We start from the raw sequence: 18,647 nt of genomic DNA on the forward strand, positions 1-18,647 counted from the left end.
CCTCATGCTTTCTTACCAGGAAGAGGAAGAACAGGAAGAAGAAGATGACGATGAAGATGATGACGATACTGATGACCTAGATGAGCTTGACACTGACCAGTTGCTGGAGGCGGAGTTGGAGGAGGATGACAACAACGAGAATGCAGGGGAGGATGGGGACAATGACTTTTCTCCCTCTGATGAGGAGCTAGCAAACCTTCTAGAGGAGGGAGAGGATGGGGAGGATGAAGACTCTGATGCAGACGAGGAAGTGGAACTGATCCTGGGGGACAGTAAGTCTAGGGCCGACCCTGAGGCTGAACCTTGGCACCCAGGGGAAGGTCCCTTCCCTGCACCCTCCCAGGAAGCAAGCCACACAAGGGTTCTGTGCCCCCATAACTATAGATTCACCACTCTGACCCCTTGAGGAAAAGCAGTTTCATATCTCTGATCCTCTGTTCTTTTACCAGACTGTGTTACTAAAAGGCTGTTATCTTTAAAATAGAGGTTGGCAAACTTTTTTTCTGTAAAGGCTGGACAGTTAAATATTTTACACTTTGTGGGCCATATGGTATCTCTTGCAGCTCCTTGGCTCTGCTGTTACAGTGTAAAAGCAGCCAGAGATGAGACGTAAATTAATGATTGTGGCTGTGTTTTAGAAGTAAAACTTTACTTACAAAAATATGTGGTGGGCTTGGTTTGGCCTGTGGATTCTAGTTTGTTCACTCCTGCTTTAGAGGATCAGCCTTAGAATGGAAGGCCAAAAGGTAGTGCTTCCCACCTAAGTGCCCCGTCCTAAGCCACAGAGCCAGAATTGGCAGCTGCTTATGGGGTGCCCTGGTGCCCTCCCTGCTTCTTTCTAAAGTTATACAGTAAAAGCCCCTTTGTGGAAGAGTCTTCCTGTATGCTTTTGCCTAAGCCCTCTTAAAGGCCAACTGACAAATGTTTCTCTTTGACTTGTTTTCTTGTCCCCACCCCCTCTATGTTATAAAGTACAAGCTCTAATTTTTCTAGTAATTTCCCTTTAGGACAGGTTTCTGAAGTCAAATTGTCCCCTGACTTTGCTAATGAATCCTGAATAAATCAGCTACTAGCTCTCTAAGAGTCTGCTACTTCTGCAGTTATAGTCTGCCCACTTCAAGAGGATATATCTGGCAGCATCACTGTGACATGCGTCACTGCTGACAGACTTATGCTTGCTGTGATCTTGGTTCTTGTGCTACCCTGGCTAACTGGGGGGTAATCCCTGTGATATCCAGCCATTTTCATGTTGCTAACCAGGCCATGATGCTCACAACTATGGCACATATTATGCCTAATGTGGTAGCCACTAACCACATGTGGCCATTAAAATTTAAATTAAAACTTCATTTCGTCATTTTGTGTCCACATTTGAAGTATCTGGTAGCCACATGTGATTACCATATTGAACAGCACAGATAGAGAACATTTACAGGAAATCTGAGTGCTGGCCTAGGCCCAATTTATGCCAAAGCTCCCCATAGTAGATCCTTGGTTTTTATAATCATTGGTGGTTGGTGGTAGGAGGAAAAGTGTGCATGTACATGCGTGTGGTAGCAGAGGGTGGGTGATAGTGTTTATTTAAGCATACGTATAAAAGATTCTATTCTACAGTGACCCAAGTCCATTTTCTTTGGGATAAATCTTATATGTGCTTCTAGCCCTCAAGATTGAAGGTGGGTTTGGCTTAAGGGAGACTTTTTCTTACGTAAGTCCTCTTACCAAAGTTGTATATTGAGGAAACTGGGGCGGGAGGGAAGGGGGGCTGGGAGTGCGTGCTTTTTATCTGCTCATCTGCTGTTTACAAGCTTCCATTTTTGCATATTTGGAGGTTGAGGTGATTCAGTGGAGGAGGACTTGCCTTGTCCCTAGCCGTGGTCAGAGAGCCAGGTAAGAAGGATTAAAGGGCAAGGCACACATGACAGTATTCAGAGTAAAAGGGCAGTTTTTACTGAACCTTTTTGTCATCTGTGAATAGTGCCATGTGGGATACAAGTTCTCTTTCCTTCAATTACAAGTAACAAGGTAGGAGAGCACTAGTATGGTATGCCTGACATGAGAGGATCACTAATTTTTTTATTCTTAATTTGAATATAAAGCCACTAAATTTGTATTTGGCCTGTAAAATTACTGTCTCTTTTAACTCTTTAGGAAATTCCTTCCTTTAGGCCCAAGAGGTACTGGAAAAGCTTAATTCTTTTATGAACAAGAATATCACCTTATTTTTGTAGGAATATTTATGATGTAAAAATGCCATAATAGTTGACAATTTGAGGACATTTCAATTCAGGCATTAGAATTGAGGTGGTGATATAGAGGTGGCATGAGTAGTGTGTCCTGCATTCCTGTTTGTTTTAGAGAGGCCTCCAGGAGCTCACAATAGAGCAGGCAGGAAGAGCATTCTCTGTACCCTTGGTGTGCTGACATTTTGCTGTAGTAATCATCTAGAACATTAGTTCTTAACCTTTCTGAGCTTATAGAGCTCTTTTAGGATGTGATGAAAGTCCACGAGACTATAGAAAACCACACTCCCATGCTATCCCATAACTTTGTGAGGCCCCAGATCCCATAGAGCCCCAGTGATTGGTTTCAGATATAGAACCCCAACCCTAGGAAGAGAAAACACCTTGACTCTAAAGTCTTTTGTGTGTTTCTCTGTTCTAGTCAGTTCTACCTTCTCTCAAAGCCTGTATGTTATAGAGCAGCAGGTTAAGCTTTGCAGGTATTGATTATTTACATCTAGACTGCCTTTGTCTCAAAGGGCCTTTCAGAAGAGCCCCTGACCAGGGTCTGGAGTTGGGTATTTAACACTTGAGGATGCGAAAAGGCTGAGAAAGGTAGAGAAAGGAGCCATTGACCACCTAGAGGGAGTCCGTGCCCGGTCCTGAAGGTTCTCAAACATTGTGCCTGACGGTTATTTGTGTAAAGAAGACTGTGTCCTGGTCCTCATCCAGCTGCATTCATACTCCTTACATGTGATGCAAAGTTATTAAGACTCTTAGCAGCCGTAGAGCTGATGGACTGGTCTTAGGCAGTTGGTCTGGCATGGTCAAATCATAGACTGCAGGAGCACTGGGAGTCTCTGGGGTCTGCCTGGGGCAGGACACGGCGCCGTGCCTGTTGTCCCTTGTTGGCGCTTCCTCTCAGAGGTCTTGCAGCAAGGAAGCTGATGAGGCCATTGGGCTCACCTTGTTAGGTGTGTGTTTTCCCCACTCTTCACCAGCTTTTGGGCTCTGCTCATGCCCTCTTAGGCCCAGGAGTCCTGGCTTTTTCCAGACATCTCTTTTGTACATCCAGGACTTTTTTGTATCACAGCCAGGCGTTTGTTGATTTTTCTTTATCTGTTTCAGTTTTCTTTGTAAAGGAGATTGTGGTGAATGAAAGATTTGGGAATGTGAGGCGTCTGGGAAAGGCTCATGGGGAATTCTGTGGAGCCACTGGTGTCCCTCTCTGCATGGGAAGCCCACGCCTGGGGATTCATAGTCTATCCGCCCACTTCCCTGGAAACCTTGTTATAAAATGGTTTCACACCTTCTTGAGCTGTAATCAGAGGGGGCACGGAGATCTTTTCCTTACCTTCACCCAGCAAATACTAGAGCCCTGAGGAGCTAGGTACTATGTTTCTCTCCAATTTTGACCAGCCACACATGATGTATCGATCTCATTTTGAAGGTTCTTTTGCCTAGTTTCAGTCCTCAGTGGTTCCTTGCAGAGGTGTTACTTAGTGTGGTCTGCTCACTGCTTGAGAAGGCAGGTGGTTAAGTGTAGGGCTCCTCCTGTGCCAGAGACCTGGTGCCGCCTTCCAGGAGGTCATAGTTGCTGCCTGCTGGCCTCTGGTCTGGAGTTTCCAGGTACTTGTTCTCTGGTATTGCCACATGCTGGGAACCCTTTTGGGAACTTGTTCCCTGCTGATTCTGTTCAGAACTACGGAGGAGTGAGTCCTAGGGTGACATCTCAACCTTTATATGAGGCCTTCTGTTAAGAGCTGTTGTTTGAAAGAAATCTCATTCTTGCCTAAGGCTCAGCCTGCTTAGTGGTTCTAGGTGGGTCAGGTAGGTCTGTGCACCCATCCCAGGAGGAAGATGTGAGGCTAAAGAGCTGCCGAGGCTCATTCATTTCTCCCTTGGCCCTGTCCCTTCAGGGCCCCCCAGTCAGGGAGAACCTCTAAATGGCACAGAGTGTTGCATCCAGGTCTTTTGAAAGGTACAAGAGCAAGAGGTCCCAGGAGTGGCCACTGTTGCCAACAAGTATATTCTCCAGAGCCAGCTCCAAGGAGTTAATTGGTGTGTTTTCTTTTAGAAACTGGTGATTAACTTTGCTTAGGTATAAATGTATGTATATGTAGGTGCTTCCTTTGTGAAAGCTTCCTATAAGCCTGATGCATAACCTAGTCTTTCCCTCTTACCTTTCAGCGGACAGCTCTGACAACTCTGATTTGGAAGATGACATCATCTTATCTCTGAATGAGTGAGGAACCGTCACCATGTGGAAGACATTCTTGATAGGCGAGAAACTGAGTCAGATGAATTCAGAACACCTTCCTTTCCCTTTCTCCCAGGGCTGTCTTTTAAGGAACTGCATGCCCTGCATTCAGAGGATTATGGCTTAGAGAGCCTCACTGGAATCTGAGGGTCCTTCTAAAACAATAACAACCACAAAAAAAGACAACAGGGGTTAGGCCCTATTCTGCTTCCCCCTTCTCCTAGGATGGACAGCTCTTTCCTCAAGGGGAAAAAAAAAAAACATGTCTCTGGGGTTATTTCACAATATATTTTCTTTGTATAACGTTCTTTACTTAAAGAACAAGAAATAGTTTTTTATAAAATTTAAAAAGAAAAAAAAAAAACAGGCATTTATAACTGAGGGTATGAACTTATATCCACCAGGTCTCTTGTCCCTGCACTTCATTTTCTATGGAAGAAAATGATGTCTAAAGAACAATATAGAGGCATTTTTACATACGTATTTAAATGAAAAGGAAAATCGTGGTTTCTTAAATTGATAAGGATTAAGAATATTTTATTATAAATATAATATATGATTTTTTAACCTGTTCTGTTGCCTCATATGCTGTCAGGTTAATTTGTTTTCCTTCGTGCCAGAGGTGGGGAAGAAGGTAGTACATTGCTTGCTGAGTAAATGCCTAGATTCACCCACCTTTATGGTTTGGGGGCAGCAAGGTCGTTGTGGATATTGGTTTTGTGGAGTTGAGGGAACTTAGGATATAAGTTCACTCCCTCTATTTTTCTTTGTGATTCAGTTTTTCAAAAATTTTTTTTTCTTCCCTTTCTCCCCAATGTGGAAATTACAAATCAAAGGCCTTTTTCTTTAATGTAAAGTGTATTTATTTAAAAAAAATACAAAATAAACTACAAGTCTGTCTTTGTTTGTTTATGGCCTTTCCCTGTTCTCTTTTACCAAAGTGCAGTGGTCCCTTTCCCTGCACCTCTAGCCAGCCAGTAGAGAAGACGCCTTCCGAGAGGCAGTCCAGGATGGTTGTGAGAACACATTCTGCCCAAATAAAGCACTCTGGGGAGAAAAGTAGCTTAGTCACAGTATCTAACCCTGGTCTGCTGCCCTCCCCCAGAGGGAGTATCGGTTTGTGCCCGAGAAGCACGCTGGGGTGGAGGAGGAGGTGCTTGGGCCTGGTCAGCTGTGGACACCTCTCTGTCCTAGGTTCTGACTAAAGAAGGCAGCTCTGCAGTACAGATCTAGTGGAGCTGACATGTTAGGGGTCCTGGGTGCTGGCAAAGCTAAGGAGTGGCCACCTCTCTAGTTAGTTGGGTGACTGTCATCACGATTTCCTCAAGGGAGAGTTAACAGCGGACCAGAGCTGTTTTTCACTTTTGGCAGTTTGAAGGCAGCGGGGGCTGGGCCCGGCTGGGTTTAGACAGGTCTCAGGCCTCTGAAATCAGCCTGTGGTTGGTGAACATGGGGAACCGCCAGGGAAAGTGCCACATGCTCTGACCTTTTCACTTAACCCACCTCACCCTTTCCTCCTACAATAAATAGATTGCAGTCTCTTCGAGTTGTCCAAGTAACAGCTTCTTGGTTTCTATTATGTAGGTATCAAATAGCTAGGGACTTTTCTCCCTTTGCTGAGAAGAGGGGACAAATTTGGTTGTGAAATAAACAAGACAAGACGGCTATAACTCACCAGGGGCCAGCAAAGCCCTGCTGGGCTTCAGAGCACCATACAACTGATCGCACACTGAAGTGGGCCTGTGTCACACAGGTACCTCTTGGTCCTTTAGAGAGCAGAGGTCTCAGCTCTTATGTTGCTTCATGCCTCAGCTTAAATGGGTTACTAACACCTAACCAGTGGAGTAGCCTTGACTGCTGGTGCTGGATGGGTGCATCAAAAGAAAGCAGGTTAAAAGTCAAGAAGTAAAAACGCTATTCTAGTCATGAATTCAGCTGAGCTGCTGCTGGCTGCCTCCCTCAACTCTGCCAACAGCTCTTGGGAGTGCCTGCAGGTCTCTGTGGTGGCAATGGGGGCCTCCAACAGGGAGGCACAGTTCTGGTTGACTTGACAACCCGCCCTTAGGGCAGTGCCCTGAGAGGCTAAGGAGACATCAGCCCTCTTTCTTACTATACCAGAGCTGAAAATCTGAGTCACTCAGAAGAAACCGGTACAATTTGCCTCAGATTGATTTCCCGCCCCCCATTTAAGCGCCACCTCAGACAGGATCTGAACCCGCAGGTGGAGGCACTGGACCCCTGCAGTTAAATTGTTCTCTTTGTGGGGCAGTCCTAAATCAACCAGCGCCTTGACCTCCTGCCCTACTAGGGCTGGCCAAGGCCTGAGAGTTCACAGAACCTGTGTCTTAAGAGCCAAAGGAAGGAAGTGGTTGAGAAGAGGGTCACACAGTGGGCTGTGGTTCTTTACCAAAACTCTATAGTTCTTTTTGGGGCCAGAGAGCACCTATCCCTGTAAAGTAGACAAAACAAAGGTTGAAGTGTCTTCTCCAACCACATTTCCTAGCAGGTTTATATCTGGAAATGCTGCTAGGTGGTGTAGTATTCTGGGTTCTGAGCACCCACCCTATGAAGAACAGCCCAGAGAAGTTTTGGACGTAACAGGACAAGGCAACTCTGGCTGATATGTGACCGAGGCATTTCTCAGACATCTGCAGGAAGCCCTGCAATACGCCTTCAAGCCACCCCTACCTTGTTTACTCTGAACAAGGCCCATTCCTGCTCTGGCAGTACGAGCTACCCTGGGATGGTGGCACTGGGGTCAGCTGGTCCCCGCCACGGACTTGCTCAGACACCTGGCAGTTGTGCCACAGCTCAAGTACAAACTGGCAAACACATTTAACACTTCCTTTGTTCATGTTTTCTGTTGTGAACATGCCTGTTCTCTCATGAGCACCAGCTATAGCCCAGTGAGCAGTACCTCCCCAGGCACCTTCCCCTGTTCATTTTAAATCCCTAAGGTCTCAAAAAGCCACCTCTTCCCTGTCCTTGTGAAGCCTGTATTGTCCAGGCAGTCCACCCTCCACCTCAGGATGGTCTCTCAAAGCATCCCAGCCGTCCCGTGTTGCCCTGCATGGACTGGGAGTGGACCAGGCCAGGAGAGTGGAACAGAACCTGGAGTTCCTGGCCATTTGGGGGCTCACTTCTCTGAGGCTTCTGTTGTCCCTCAGCTCTGACAGTGATCCTTTGGGACATCCAGACTGCCACACAACACACTCTGAAAAGTCTATTTGGGCAGTGTTCTATGTTGACAACTGCTCTATGACTGGCTTCCCTCCTTAGTTGACGGTGCTGGCTTCGTTTGTCCTATGACCTCATTAGAGACCAGGGATGACAACATTTTTCTCTTTCAAGCCATCTTTCTCTCCCAGCTGGAAGATGCCTCCACATTCCTCCCCAGCTTGGCTTCAGTGGCTCTGACGAGCACTGCCCAAACACCCTGGCACCTGTGACTTCATTTCCCCACAGAGGCACCCTTCCACCTCAGCAGCAGGGCAAGAGGCTGAGGCACACGTTCTCACCTTACACCCGTGAAATTGATTAGTTAAGAGTATCTGTCTAATCCACTGTGCTCCCTGGCAGCACTGCAAAAATTCTTCAGTCCAGGGTTTGTAGGGTCCCCTACAAAGCTCTAGGTACTGGGAAGAGGTCCCCTCCACTATACATCAGCCCCAAAACAACCAAAGGAAGAACCAGAGTGGTTCACTGGGTAAATAACAAACACTGGGTAAATTTCAAGAATTAGCCAAGAGAAGCTTCCTCCCACCCTCCATTCCAGCACTTGGCCTTCAGGGTCCCTGGGGGGTCTGAGGCAGCTCTGCCTCCAACGGGGTGCTCCTGGGCTGCCATGTTAAGGCTGGAAGGGAGGCTGAAAAGAAGGGGAGCCTGCTTCAATCCGTGACACCAAGACGCTGTGGCATCAATACTGTACTCTTCTTCCCCGTGTCTACAAGACCACAGAACTGCTAAAGACTACCTGCCTGCAAAAGGCCTCAAGATTAGGCACATTGTCCAACAGCTACGGTTCAGACAGATCAACACACACATTTAGGGCAGAAAACAAAAACTCCAAAACTACCAAAGCTGCCGGCTATAGACCTTAGGCTCACCCCCTTCCTTTGAATGGGCTCTGCTCAAGCAGGCAAGGCAGGGTGCCAGAGGCAAAACGAAGCCCACCTGCTCTCAGCCAAGGTTAAAAACAAATGTGAACGCAGTCCCGACTCGGCCCAAAGAGCTGAGGGGCCGAGAGCGACCAACACAGCAGGACTTTGAGCTAATACCAGTGCTGTGAAGTTGACGTAGGGCATTTGTGTGCGTGCAGTGGGGAAAAGTCTTCCATTCATTGAGGAAAAACTCGATTAAACCAGGACTCTGAACAGGATTAAAAATCCATCCTCTGACAAAGGTTTTACTGACAACTTTCCATACAGTTAGTCAAAAAATAAAAAAAATACAGAACACAGCAGACAGTATCTCGTACACTAGAAATCAACGTGACAGGAGTCCCTTTTCTCATTGCTGGAAAAAACCAAAACAAAACAAAAAAACAAAATCCCCAAATTTAAGAACTTAGTTTTGGTGGGGGTCAGGACTCTGGTTCCCCCATCAAATGAACCAAAATAACCCAGCAGAGAATTCAAACCAAGGGGTAGGGGGAAGGGTGGCGGTCGGATTTTAAAAGAACTGCTTTTGTGACACAAACGCGGAGCTGGAGCCAGGTCTGGGCTAGGCAGTGTCTCTTACTATAACTATCACCATGTGTTCCTCCTCTAGCTTGCCCAATGTCCTCAGTGCTGACTGGAGGTACTGCTGTGAAAAGTCGCAGGGCGGGAAGGCGTAGAGCATGCCCGTGCTGTCTCTGCCCTTGGACCCACCCACCGGCAGGCTGATCACCCCTGCGGCCTGCTTCTGTTTCAAGTAGGAGACCAGGTTCCTGAGAAGCCGCCTCTGTAGGCCTGGCTCCACCGTGGGCAGCCCCTCAGTGCCAGGCCCGCTGGGGGTCGCCTGGGTGGCTAGGAGCACCGCATAGCCATTGGGGCTCCCCTGCTTGATGCGCCGCGTGACCTCATCGAGCTTGGGCTGGTCCAGCCGCAGACGCTGGGCAATCTTCAGCTGGGTCAGCTTGCTCCCGGAAGTGTGGTCTTTGAGGAGGCCCGTGATAACCCCTTGGTCCCCCTCTAGGATGTGCATAGATGTTGGGAAGCAGCTGTTTTTCAACACTAGGAGCCCATTCCAACCCAGCTGCAGTGTCTGGGCATACTCGGAAAGATTCTTGAGCTTTTTGGTCTCGTGTTTTGGCTCTTCCAGAGGCTTGGGTTCAGCCTCAGCGGTCCGATGATTGCGCTCGCTCTCTCGGGTCTTCTTCCCATGGGAAGAGTCTGGAGCCTCGTGGTGGTGGTGGTGGCTCCGCTCCTCAGCCCCATGTCTGCTGTTGCTGAGGGAGTTGCTGCTCGACTCCTTGGTCCCATCACTGGAGTGATTCTCCTTACGGCTGCGCTCAGGAGTGCGGTCAGAGCCCCGGTCCACCTGTGGCCCACCACCCTTGGTCCTGCTCCTCTCCTCGTAAGGGGAGTGGGTTGTCCTCCCGCGGTCACTGGAGAGGCTCCTCCGCTTCCGCCTCTCCTCCCAAGGCTTGGGCAGGCCCCGGTCCCCATCTCCCCAGCGCTCCCCACTCCGGCTGCGCACTGAGCGGCTGTAGCCCTCCAGGCTGTTTCGGCGGTCAGAGCTTTTACTAGGGCTGGTCCAGTCCCCTTCCAAAAAGGTCCGGTCCCGGTCTGAGTACAGGAGGTGTGGGGGGGTCCTATCCCGCACCCGGAGGTCTGCATCCAGGCTTCGATGCCGGGTATATCCATCTGGGAGCAGCTCATAATGCACAGGGAGGGGTGAGGGCTGGTACTGCTGGGGATACCGGGTCTCCTCTGCTTTGGCAAAATCCACACGCAGCCTTCGGTCTGGACCACCCAAGGGAAAGCCTCTCATTTTTGCGCAGGCGGCCTGAGCTGCATCCAAGCTCTCATACTGGATGTAAGCAAAACTATCTCCCTTGACGTGATCAATGGTCCGAATGCTCCCGAAGCGGTCAAACTCCCGGGCCAGAGCGGCCAGTGAGGTGTTAGGTCCCAGGCCGCCCACCCAGAGGCGAGTGGTGGGGTTGGCCTTGCCATAGCCTATCTTAATGGGGTTTCGGCCAATCACCCGGCCCGACATGGCCACCTTGGCCCTGTGGGCCATGTCTAGATTCTGGAACTTGAGGAAGGCATACGCACCACCCTGGCCACGGGCAGGTCTCTTGATGACCACCTCCTCAATGATGCCGTACTTCTCAAAGGCCCGCCGCAACTCCACCTCGGATACGCTGTGGTCCAGGTTCCCGATGAAGAGGTTGCGCGTGGCCCGCTGGTCGTCCTCAGGCATCAGGTCCTCCTCGCACACGGCGGGGTAGCCGTATGGGCGCCCGCGGTCGTCGTACAGACCGTAGTAGTCCAGGGCCCGCTCCCGGGACAGTCCTACTGCGGCGGCGGCGGCAGCATCCAGGGCAAAGGCCGCCGCGGTGTGGCGGGCGCGGGGCTCCCGTAGCGGAGGGGCGGCCACTGGGGACAGAGAGCGCTGCTTGTACTGGTAGCCGCCGTGCAGCGGCAGGTAACCGAGCGGGTCGGCGGGCGCGGGCGGCCCTGGGGGCGGCGTGGAGGCGGCAGCACTGCTGCTGCTGCTTCGCCGGCTGCTCCCGCCGCCGCCGCCGCCGCCGCCACGCAGGTACACCGGCTCCACCTTGAGCGGCCGGTCGTAGAGCAGCAGCTGGCGGGCCAGGGCGTGCTGGCGGGCCTCGCGTGCGTCCTGCGGGTGCCGGAAGTTCACGTAGGCCACGCGGCCCAGCTCTGGCGTGTGCGACAGGCGCAGGCTGATCTCGCCAAAGCGCTTGAACTGGTGAAAGAGTCGGTCCTCGAGATGCTCGGCGGGCAGCGCGGGGCTCAGACTGCTGATGAGCAGCGTCTTGTACTCGGGTGCGGCCGCCGATGAGCCGGGCCCCGCGGGCTCGGCCCCGGGCGGTGGCGGAGGTGGCGGCAGCGGAGACGCGCGAGGTGATGCACCTGAACCGCCTGGGTCCCCGGAGGCCTTGCCACCGCGTCCCCCGCCGCCAGCGCCCGAGCCCGAGGAGCGGCCGCTGCTCGCACGGTGATTCGCGTCCCCGGCGCCGCGGCCGTCGCGATGCCCACCCCCGCCGCCCCCGCTACCGCGGGGTTTGTCGCGGGCCCGCGTTGGAACGGGATGCTTGGCGCCGCCCGAGGCCTTGTGCGCCGCCCGCCGCCCGCCCGCCTCCGCCTCCCGTTCGCGCTCCCGCGGCCGCTTGGCCGACGATGACGAGCCGCGCCCGCTCGGGCTCGAGTCTCGCTCGCTCTGCCTCTTCATGGCGCCGGCGCGGCGGGCGGGCGGGCGGCCCGCAGGCCCCTCACAGCGGCGGCGGCGGCGGCCGAGGAGGCAGCGCCCCCGGCGCCGCCATCTTGGACAAAAGGACTCGGCGCGGCGGTGGGGCGGGGCGGGAGCGGCGCCCAGGGGCTGGGCGTCGCGTTATCAGGCAGCGCCGGACTGTCACGTGACCCCGTGGCAGGCGGGGCGAGAGCTACGCCGGGTGTGCGTCATCGGACTGCGCCGCCCCCATCACGTGACCCCCGGGGGCGGGGCAGGGAGGCCGGCGGGCGATCGCGGCCCGGCATTGAGCTCTGGCGCCACCGCGCGGCCTTGGGGCCGGGCTGCGCGGAGATGGGGGCCATCGCGAGAGCGGGCCTGGTTCGCTCCTGCCGGCCCTAGGCTTCCCGCTTCCGGCTCGGGGGCCCGCGCTGCGTGGAGGAGTGGCAGTGCCTGTGGGCGCCGGGCTCCCGACTCTTGACCCAGCGGCCTCTTTACGTAGCATCCCCCGACTGGTCCGGGATCGACGGTGAAGAGTATCTAAGCACGCCGCTCCCTAAGGCCTGTCCAGCGCCCACGCCCCACAAAGCAGGGATCCTCCGCATTCAGGTATCACCTGCTGCGGTCCCTCGAAAGGCCGCGATGACCAAGGGCTGTCCATGCAAAAGGCGAGGCTCAGCAGGGTTGAGGCGGAGAAACCTGAGCCAGCAAACCCGCCGTTTACCGAGTGCGAATTGGCGCCACTAGGTCCACCCTCTGCTGCGGCCCTCCGAGTAGTGGGCTGTGAGGGCAGGGCCACGGAGCCAAGGGCGAAGAGAAGGCCAAACCCAGTCGTTAGCACAGCTTGCTACGCTTACCTCTTGAGGCTGACCAGTGCCCTTCTATCCACTTCCAGGGCCAGGACCTCTTCTCCAGAGGTGAGGTGCGGGGGAGGCGGGGAGAATCCTGCCTGGGTGCCCAGGCGGCCTTGGGATGGTTTTATTTCCGAGAGCTGCTGGACGCATCGCAGAACCTGACCCTTCTGCACGGAAACCGTGGGGGCGGGGAAGAGGCTGCCAGTTCCTCCTCCTCCTCCCACGACCATACATAAAGCAGCTCCTGGAGCAGCTGAGACAAGTGCAAGGGGAAAGCTCTTAAAAGAAACATCTGTAACATTGTCTGATCTTAATTCCGCTTCCAGCAGGAACGAGTTAACCCTTCGTAGATAACCATGGGGGTCAGCCCTAGAGTGGGAGTGGTTGGGTTGTTTTTCTGTTCCTGTATTCAGTGTGGCCTGTAGGCCATGCCATCTACTTCCTAAGATTTCTATCGTCAGCCGTGGATTTTCCCAGCACCTATAAGGGGCTCAGGACACACTGCGCTGGTCACATCTCAACAGCCCACCTATTTTCCCCAAACAAGAAAATCTCGGCCTGAGGAGTAGCTCAGCGTTCTTGCTTTCCCTCTTAGACATCGTGATGAGGATGTGCTGAATGTGGGGCTGCTGTTGGTTGTCATTTGCGGAAGCCACGGCAGGTTGTAACAAGGCCTACATAGGCAAACTGAATTCAGCCAACTGCACAAATGTGATCTGCAGTCTTCCTAGGAAAGCACTGCTTTAGTCCTTCTTTCCGGTGGTCTCCGCAGGCCTGAGATGCAGAGGGTTCTCCACCAAGTCACAGCTCATGCTGACAACTGGGTTTCCCAAAGCCAACCCTGGAGATGAACTAAAAAACCAGACTTGGGACAAGACCTCATCGATTAGCCTTATCTTGGGAAATAATGCAAAAGGTAGTCTCTCACTGATTCTTTGTATAAACCAACTCCTGCAAATCGAGCAAAACTCCAATTAGGCATCAGAAACTTGGGGCTGAGAGCAGACCACAAACTCAGATGACCACGTAGATGGCCAGATCTAGACAGTGCTTGGCGGAGGTAGCCAGGCTGAGAGCATCTTAGAAATGTGATGGTACAGGATGCAGGCAGTTACTGAGGTCATCCTCCTGGAAAGCCACACCAATCATACTCTCAGTCCTGCAAGAAAGCCCCTCCCTCCTAACACCAGATTCGACCCCCTGTGCTCTGCTGGAAGCTGTGTGGCCTCCTGCTCCTCTTGTGTGACTTCGCCTCAGTGACCTCAAGTGACCTTGGAGGGGGCGCCTCAGGCACAGCCTCCTCCAGGATTTGCTCCAGTCCTGCTCAGCACCCCCGCTGTGCCTCAGTCCTGCCCTGGCATCTCCAGCCCTGGAGGACTAGAAAGCATAAACTGGTGGGATCTTCATTAGGGTCCAAATCCTATTTCAGATTAACTTTAATTCTCCAAGGACAGCTAGAAATTTTCTTCCTTTAATAAAAAATTCCCAGACACACTTTGAAGTCCTAGAGAAAACCAACAACAGAATAAAGTGAATCCCCCCATGGGGGCGCTGGAGAGCCAGCATCGTCAGGAAAGCTCCAGGCTTCACACGGACTTTCAGGAGCCGGCCTAAAAAATAAATTACAAAACGGCTGTGGGGAAGGCGCAGGTGCGCTGCCTTCCCTCAGGGGCAGCAGAGGCGGGGCAGACTACAAGTCAGTCCGTGAACTGGCTGCCTTGGGGGCATATTTAGGCATCAGTTCATTAATCTTCCGGATGTAGTCAGACTTCTCTGCACAGCCTTTGCATGTCTCCCCCCAGTCGTCCAGAATCTTCTTGAGCTCTCTAACCCGGAGCTTCTTCAGGTCCACTGTGCGCAGGTCGATCTGCTTGTCTGGGGGAAAGAGCAGGGAGAGCTGGTGGGAGCAGCAACAGACACCTCCCTGCCCCAGACACGGTCCCGGGACGGGTCACACCCACAGGGCCCCCCAACCCTTAAAACAAGCAGCCCTACTGGCTGGAGGGGGGACAGATGCTTCCAGATGCGTGCTGGTGTGTCAGCACCCACAGCCCCACACCAGGGGCACTGACTGGAACGCTGGTCTCCCGAGGGCAGTGTCCTCCCATATGTGCGGTGCTGCCAGGGACCAGGATGGAGGCCATGTGGTCCTTACAGGACAAAGGTGGTTCCTGCTCCCCAAGTGCCTTGACAGTCACTGGAGAGTGACAGCTCCAGGGTGACAGAGCAGATAGATCCCCCAGCTCCAATTTCCCACCATAGGCCCTGGTCGGAAGCTTGCCCTCCATGACTGCTTGTGACCAGAGGCCCGGGGCCAACCGCCCCTGTTCCAGGGCACCTCAGGAGACCAGACATCCTTGATGCAAGTGGGCAAACACAGGCCCTTGGACACTTGAATCGCAATAAAATAAGTTGGTGTCTAAATTTTATAGACAAGGACAACTATTCCTGGTCCTGACTCTTTCTGAGCACCTGGCCTGCTTTGTTCTACCAGAGAGCTCTTCCACAAGAGGTGCCGCAGTGCCAGCACTCTTCAGAAGCACACAGCAGTTCTCTTCAATATAGTCAAGATTTCTGGGCCTTCAGCAGGATGAGCCTATTAAGCCCAAGTCAGCCCACATCCCTTCTTTGCTCAAAAACCCATGTCCCTGGGGCCTGGGTGGCTCAGCCAGTTAAGCGTCCAACTCTTGATTTTGGCGCAGCTTGTGATTTCAGGGTCATGGATCAAGCCCCTCATTGGGTTCTACGGTCAGTGGGGAGTCTGCTTGAGATCCTCCCTCCGTGGCTCCCACACCCTAAAACAAATCTTAAAAAAAAAAAAAACCAAAAAAAAACACCTCTCTGTCCCCCACCCCCACCCCCTGGACAAAACCAAACCAAACCAACCCACATTCCCAACTTTATTCAGATTAAAGATCTGAAGCCAAATCTTCACCAACCTGCAAGGCCCTCTGTGACCTGTCCACACATCATGCCACTGCCTGCCTCTGCACGGCCTATTTCCTCTGCCTGGAATGCTCTTCCATTAGCTCCCTTTGGCTCATCTTCTACCGCCTTGAAAGTTGGCTCAATGTCCCCTCCTTGGGGAGGTTTGTTCTAACCTCCACTGACCAAGAATGCCAGATCCATAGCCCCTCACTTCACACCATCTAGCTGTAGATCTCACGCACCCTGGCTCTGGTTTCTCATTGGCCTCTCCCAGCTAGAAAGTCAACTCCATAAAGCCTGAGCACACATGCTCTGTGTTGGTTACATAGGCCTGGCCACACTCACCATACTTTAGCTCACAGATCTGGCTGTCCTTCTTCTTGAGCTTCTCACAGACCTTCTCCACAGGGATGTGGTGGGCCAGGGGCTTTGACACCTCGTTGATGATTTTGGTGGCAGCATCGTCTGTGGCCCCAATGTAGTAGCACTGCAGCAAGAGAGGACAATGGCCTTTAGGCACTGGAGAGCCTTCTCCTCCACAACATACTGACACCTCAAAACCTCTGTTTCTGGCAGGGACCTCATGTTCCCATGCCCTGCCTGTACTGCCATCAGACTGTCAGTGTAAACCCTGGGCTCTTAATACATGCCCGGTCCTCAAGCAGACAGCCTCCAAGTAAGTTTACAAGTTACCAGGATTCAGACCTTTACACAGACAAACCAGCAACTGCCAGGGAGAGTAAAGCTACAAAAGCTGTCATTTTGTCAGGGCTCTTGTCTTCAATTCAGCCCCAGCCCACCCTGTGCCCACTGTTATCCTGTGTCCTCGCACGTGGCCTCTGGTACTCACAAAGGCTGTTCCCTCGGCCTGGGATGCTCTATCCTGTCCGACAATGACGACTCTTCCTCAGAAAGATTCTTGACTATTCTGCCTAAATCAGCACCCACCCTCTCTGCCAGAGCACCCTGGTCATTTTCTCCAGGACCCTTATCTCACGCCATTTGTTTGTCTGTCATTTCTTACCGCTGATACTCCCGGTGCCCAGCACATAGTAGGTGCTTGATCAATTCTAACAGGATGAAAAATATCCTAACTGCAGACCGCAGGAAAGCACTTGCGTCCCACACCAGCATCCGGGCAGAACAGAGGACCTCCTGAACAGCAAGTGGACAGGGCCAGCCCGGGAGGGTAACCAGTTACTCACCAACCGATTCTCTTTGCCTCTTGCTTCCCGGCAGAATTTTATAAGTTCTTTTTCAATAGAGGATGGTGAGAATGTGACATCTCTGTCTTTGAGGTCCTGATAAAATCTTCCCAGATAAGAGATGCAGACTGGAAAAGAGAGGGGAGATGCTCAACAATCACCAAGTTGTACCCCAATCCACCAGGAGGGAACTCCGTCAGCAATTTTAACAGCAGACACGGAGGTGAGTTTTTCTATCACTGGGGTTTCCCAGGTGCCCGACTCAACCTGGCTCCAAGTTGCTGGGGTCCCCCCGCCCCCCGTACACCCAGGGCACGCGGGGTACGAGCATCACCCGGTGACCTACACCCTGCTCCTCCCTGCTCCTTCCACAAACTTTAAGGCGAGAACGAACACGTGTCCTTGAGATGGACTGACTGTGACCTCGTAAGAGGCCAAGCCGGAGGGCGAAGACAAAAACGATCCAAATGCTTCTCTTTTCCAAACACAACGCCGAACCCCGAGGTGCGGCTTCGCAAGCCCACGGGCCCGGCGCGGTGCCCACGGCTGGCCCTAGGGCTCCCGACCTGAGCCTGGGAGAGCCTCTGCTCAGTGATGGGAAACGACAAAAACTCCGGCGTTCTCTCAATGTCAAGCCAAGTTTTCTGCACGACCTAGTCCCAACTTTTTCTTGTCGGGCCAGTTTCCTAGGCCCAGGAACTAGGTTCTAGGCCGGCGTCTGCCCCTCGGACAGACCCCGCTGGGGCCGGTCGCCGCCCCCTCCCGTTCCAACCCCGGCCTCTCGGCCGCTCGGTGGTTTTCGGCGCCGCCGCCGCCAGGCGGGCCTCGGGGCGCGGACCCTGGCCCTGCCGCACCTTCGCAGTCGCCCGGCCGCAGAGTCCGGCCGCCGGGCAGCACGCTCAAAGCCAGCGCCACCGCCAGCCCGTGCGTGGCCCACATCCTCCACCGCCTCCGCCGCCGCCCGACTGAACCGCGCCCGCCGTGCGGCGCTACCTCCAGGTCCCGGCCGCGCGCCGTAGTTCCCCATTGGTGGGCGGCCCCCGCGCCCTCCTACTCGCCGCGCTCCCATTGGTCCACGGGCCTCGGAGCCCAGACGGGCGGCTCCACGCTCCCCTTCCCTATTGGCTCGTAGCGTCGCCCGCCCTTGGCCCTAGACAGTTGTCGGCCGCTGATTGAACCAGGGTGGCCCGCAGGAAGCGGCGGCGGGGCCGGCGGAAGCGCCCGGGCCGCCATCTTGAGTAGGGGCAGCGGCTGCGGCTGAGGCCGGACGCCGGGAATTGGAGGGGAGGTCGGCCGCACCCCTGCGCCCGCTGTACCGTCCTGAGTACCCCCTGCTCTGGGAACCACGCCCTCCCGGAAAACCCCGCGGGCTTCCCCTCCCGGCGCTCCCAATCTTGGCGCAGGCCAGCGGCTGTGGAGTCAGCCGCGGCCCAAGGGCAGGCTCCGGGCCGCTTCCTTTTCTTTGCATTTTTTCACACAATCCCGTGGGCGGGGGATCCAGGCTCCCGCGCCCGCGAGGCCCGCCGACTAGATCCGAAGGTCCGCTTCAGGCCGGAGGCCGCCTTGTTCGGGCCGGCCGGACACTGGCAGGGCGGACAGACGCTGGGCTGCAGGACTTCCCATAGGAAGGGCCCCCCCGAGCTGCCGTCCTAGGCCCCAGGGGAGCGCCTGGCCCGGTTGGGCGCTGCGGCTTGTGATCCGAGCCGGCCTCCCCGGGAGCGCTCGGGGCCCTGGCCGCCGGGGGGCGCCTCGCGAGTAGGTCGGCCGACTGGCACTT

At 53.8% G+C, this 18,647-nt stretch overlaps 3 protein-coding genes across 5 annotated transcripts in view; 1 reads left to right on the forward strand and 2 right to left on the reverse strand.

Annotated features, from left to right (window-relative positions):
* Positions 1-5,382, forward strand: part of DCAF1 (DDB1 and CUL4 associated factor 1) — a 73,778-nt gene extending 68,396 nt beyond the window's left edge. For 2 of the 3 annotated variants that reach the window (XM_072720930.1, XM_072720932.1), the window contains 2 exons: positions 20-272; positions 4,413-5,382. In XM_072720930.1, the coding sequence (XP_072577031.1) occupies positions 20-272; positions 4,413-4,471 (312 nt within the window). In that variant the 3' untranslated portion in view covers positions 4,472-5,382. Of the gene's footprint in view, positions 1-19; positions 1,891-4,412 lie in introns of all 3 variants that reach the window. The other variant, XR_011994392.1, reaches the window with a different exon arrangement.
* Positions 5,322-12,002, reverse strand: RBM15B (RNA binding motif protein 15B). Its single transcript, XM_025984214.2, has one exon. It carries the CDS (start codon positions 11,884-11,886, stop codon positions 9,205-9,207), a length of 2,682 nt encoding a protein of 893 aa, XP_025839999.2. The 5' UTR covers positions 11,887-12,002; the 3' UTR covers positions 5,322-9,204.
* Positions 12,003-14,186: 2,184 nt separating this feature from the next.
* MANF (mesencephalic astrocyte derived neurotrophic factor) lies at positions 14,187-17,954 on the reverse strand. The gene is given in 5 exon segments (XM_025987150.2): positions 14,187-14,612; positions 16,011-16,152; positions 16,871-16,998; positions 17,725-17,900; positions 17,902-17,954. Coding segments are annotated over 5 exon segments (669 nt in total). The 5' UTR covers positions 17,940-17,954; the 3' UTR covers positions 14,187-14,427.
* Positions 17,955-18,647: the final 693 nt, after the last annotated feature.

This window comes from Vulpes vulpes, chromosome 9 (assembly GCF_048418805.1).
Source record: "Vulpes vulpes isolate BD-2025 chromosome 9, VulVul3, whole genome shotgun sequence".
Taxonomy (NCBI): Eukaryota; Metazoa; Chordata; class Mammalia; order Carnivora; family Canidae; genus Vulpes; species Vulpes vulpes.